Source organism: Stegostoma tigrinum, chromosome 20, assembly GCF_030684315.1.
Source record: "Stegostoma tigrinum isolate sSteTig4 chromosome 20, sSteTig4.hap1, whole genome shotgun sequence".
Classification (NCBI taxonomy): domain Eukaryota; kingdom Metazoa; phylum Chordata; class Chondrichthyes; order Orectolobiformes; family Stegostomatidae; genus Stegostoma; species Stegostoma tigrinum.
In genome coordinates, this window is record NC_081373.1 from 23,475,537 (window position 1) to 23,479,611 (window position 4,075).

Consider the following 4,075-nt stretch of genomic DNA (forward strand, 5'->3'; position numbering starts at 1 on the left):
ATGCCAGTCTTCTGCCAATTTAAATTCACTCTCAATGATAGAAAAAGGAAAACAAAATAGCGCGGAAGGGGGCTGTTGTGGTGCTGTGGTAACGTTCTATCTCTGAGCTAGGAAGCCAAACGTGTATCATTACAGCTTTGAACAGATTGATTAGAAAATAAATAAATTAGCGTAAGATCGAGCTATGAACCGTCCCTGATGAACTTGACGAGTGTAACGCAGTTTTGGTAATAATATGTAAGCCAGACTACTGGTTTCAACGTCGGTTAAACGTGGGCATTCCGAATGTAACCTGAAGCCGGCAATAACCTGGTCTTATTTTATCTCCAGCGAGACCAAAAACATGCTGTGACATTTGTAAGGAATTATATCAGGCTGGAGGTAGGCATTGGTTAAAACTTGTACACCATTTCTTTCACTCGAATAACCTGCTGCTTTTTGCATTTATGTACATTGCAAACTTAAATGATACTAGAAATTAAAACACCCACAGAAACAAATTACGTGCACTGAATAATAGTTCTTGGGAACAGGCCTGTGATGTGAATGACAGTAGAAGCGCGAGCAAGCACTGCTATCAACCTTTTGGAGTAAGTTATATAAATGTACACGTGTAATGTTAAATGATGTTTATTGCACATATACCAAATATCCACACATTTTATTGAGCCACATTTTATATAAATATGTGCGAGAAAGCAGACTTTGTGACAAATACATCACACAGCTGAACGTGAATTTCATATCGAGTGGGTGGGGAAACGCTTTTTTGGCTTATCAGGCAAACATTGCAGTACATCACCATTCGACACGAGTACCCTTTTCTGCACTCCGATGCTTCATTTTCGAAAGCTTACCCGGAGTTTTATGTTTACTTGGTTCTATCCATACTAAGATGCGCTGTAAAATATTCACCAATGTTAACAACGTGCCGCACATAATCTTCGTACTGAGAAATACCAACTTTCCACACTTAGGAAAGTGCAGGTGAAGTTGGTCCTGTGTGGAATTTAAATTAATTAAATAAGTAACTGACCCCTATTCATTCAACTTTTCTACTGGTCAACTCTGAGGTTGCGTGTCGCTTTGTCTATTTTTAAATATATAAAATGCGATTTGTTTAATATAAACAATGGTTGATATAAATAGATCTGTACACAATCTGTACAGCTGGAGGTAGTGTTATTCAAAACACAGTCTTACAGTGAGAGAGAGCGGTTTCACGAAATTGGCAGCAACACCTGGATCCATGTCTTGCTCCGAATGTCCACTCCTATACGAGGCGTCGGTCACTGACAGATCATTGACCAGCTGTTAGAAAATCTGAAATATTTTGTTTTAGACGGTGGACCTTTGTTTATTCAAATTGTTTTAAAATGAAACTTGTGGTTTCTCTTTAACATAATCCAAAACGTTGAAAATAATAACACAATGACCTTAACGACCCGTTATTTTGGGGACACGGCGATTGTTCATGTAACCGAGAGCTCCTCTTTAATCCACGTTGGAAATTGCCTCTGACCATGGAATGTGATTTAAGCGGGACACACCATTCTTGTTGCAAAACGGTGGGCTGCTGTTTCGTCCGATGAAAGTCAGCGCATCCTGGCAAAGCGTGTCCGCTGCTACAGTCTAGGATCGCTCCGAATCCAAACCTTAGTGTTAATCTACGTTGGCCTTCCGTTCTCCAGAATTGCGGGGAACGATCGCTTGCGGCAGGAATCCACCGCGGAGTTGGTCTGTGCTGGGTTTCAATGCCTGTTTCCTACAATACTGAGTGGGTGTGGGACCGCTCGCCCGCACTCACTGCTCTGTCTTCAACGCTTTTTTTTGTCTTCTCCACGGAACCTGAACGTTTCTGTCTGAGAAGCTGGACTTGCTGCCCGCACTCCACCCGCGCTAGAACTGGGACTCCTGGTCGTCAGGGTTCTCGCCCATGTGCCTGTCCAAACCGCCCCCGTTCGGCTCCTGGCTCCTGTTCCATTCTGACCATGTCTCCAGGCTCCTCGGGTCCAGAGTGTTGCCGAACACGCCCGAACACCGGGAGAACTCCCCGGAGCCCGTGCACAGCCTGTTACTGTCTGTCTGGCCGGGGCAGAACAGTAACCTCTTAAAGGCGGCTCGGAAGTCTGGACTCTTGCAGTAAATGATGGGGTTGAAAGCTGAGTTGACATAGCCGAGCCAGTTGAAAAACAGAAAGAGTTTGCCGGGCACGATGTCAGTCCGGAAAGCCTTCGCCACATTGGCTAGAAAAAAGGGTAACCAGCACAGGGTGAATGTTCCCATAATAATCCCCAGAGTCTTCAACGCCTTGTGGTCCTTAATGGCTATAATCTTGGAGGGTCTCCTGCGAGCTGACCTGCCGTTTGGGATGAAGTGACTGGTATAAAACCTGCCCTCGCACTTATCAATCTTCTTCATTTGCTTCTTGGCTTCTTGAAAGACGCGGGCGTAGACGAAGATCATGATGACTAAAGGCAGGTAGAAGGAGATGATGGAGGAAGCCAAGGCGTAGGCTTTATTCGTGACAAAGTCACAGCAACAGGGGTCATTGTAACAGCGGATGGCGTCGGGTTGGTCATCCCTCCACCAGTGCATCATGATGGGCAGCAGGGAGATGAGGCCAGAGATGAGCCAGACCACACACACGATGGCCCGGGCTCGGGCTTTCGTCAGTAAGCTCTGGTAGCGGAACGGGGAAGTGATCGCCACGTAGCGGTCGATGGCGATCACACACAAAGTTTCGATGCTCGCCGTCACACACAGGACATCGACCGAAGTCCAGATTTCACAGAAAACCGAGCCGTACAACCAGTTACCTCGCACGACCAAGGTCGCCCCGAAAGGCACCACCAACAAGCCCATAATCAGATCTGCACAGGCCAGAGACACAATAAAAACATTGGTTAGCGTCTGCAGCCGCTGGTTCCTGGCGATGGCAAAAACCACCAAGAGGTTTCCGAGGACAATGATCAGGACGATGCTGGCCATTACTGTGCCCATCCCTATCACCCACTGCTCAGAGAACTCTTGCTGAGGCACGTGTGGACTTACCCCGTTTGCAGGATTAACAAAGAGGATGGTGCTGGATTTGTTAGTGTGACAATCCTCAGAGGACAGGCGGTCTCCCATTGTGTAGAGTGCCGCTGACCGAGCCAGGAGATCACGTCGCTTTCATCGGAGATTGTCCCCGCAGATGCTGTGTGTGGTGCTGTCCTCCTTCATCCTCTGGCTGTGGCGGCACCAACAACCTGTAGCTGGGGGGTCAGAGCAGCACAGCGCCCTCCCCTTTCACGTCGCACACAGAGTTCCTCCAATGAGCCTCTTCCTGACGCCACATCTCCAACTTCCATTTAGAGAGCATTAACTTCAATGAGGGTGCCCTGAGTGCAAGTTAAGGGAGAGAGGAAAAAGATAACTTTTTTCCCCCAATCAGTTATCTCTGGTATATATTTTAAAGCAGCTTCTGAAATCCTGGCGAAAATACCTGAACTTTACAGAAACACGAGACTGGACTAATCACAATGTTCATTTCCAAACGTTTACCCCACTGGGTCTTTCCTTTTTTATTTAGTTTTGAATTCACGTGGATTAATGTGCTGACAACCACTCGGGGAGTGACGGTAAGTCCCTGTAAATATTTTTGGGGGGCCAGGAATAGACTGTGCTGCTAGCTCGAATTTCAGTAGCAGTGGAAGAGGTCCCGCCCAGTTCCATATCAGAACTGTTTGAGAAGATTATCTGCAGTTCAGAGAACGTACACCCTGCTGTGGATTTAGAACTCGGAATGGATCCTGAGGTCGCTGACTGTTCACAAGTTGCTAGTCCCTCATTCTGCTTTCTCACTCAAACTAAAACTACACTTCAGACCTTAAGCCATTTAACAGGAGGATTATCTTATCACAAGAAAGTAAATAACCAAAAGGAATTAGGTCCACGAAGCCCATTCTATTCAATATACCATGTTCAATTTACACTTTTATGTACATTTTTATTTAAGTATCTAATAAAATGTTAATAGAATTCCCGAAACTTTATAAAACTATGAAACTTACTTTAAACCCTGAGAATGAAC

General features: G+C 45.8%; 1 protein-coding gene across 1 annotated transcript; it reads right to left on the bottom strand.

Moving 5' to 3' along the window:
• Window positions 1-641: 641 nt before the first annotated feature.
• Window positions 642-3,603, bottom strand: adrb1 (adrenoceptor beta 1). Its single transcript, XM_048550994.1, has one exon. It carries the CDS (start codon window positions 3,130-3,132, stop codon window positions 1,900-1,902), a length of 1,233 nt encoding a protein of 410 aa, XP_048406951.1. The 5' UTR covers window positions 3,133-3,603; the 3' UTR covers window positions 642-1,899.
• Between the last annotated feature and the right edge of the window lie 472 nt (window positions 3,604-4,075).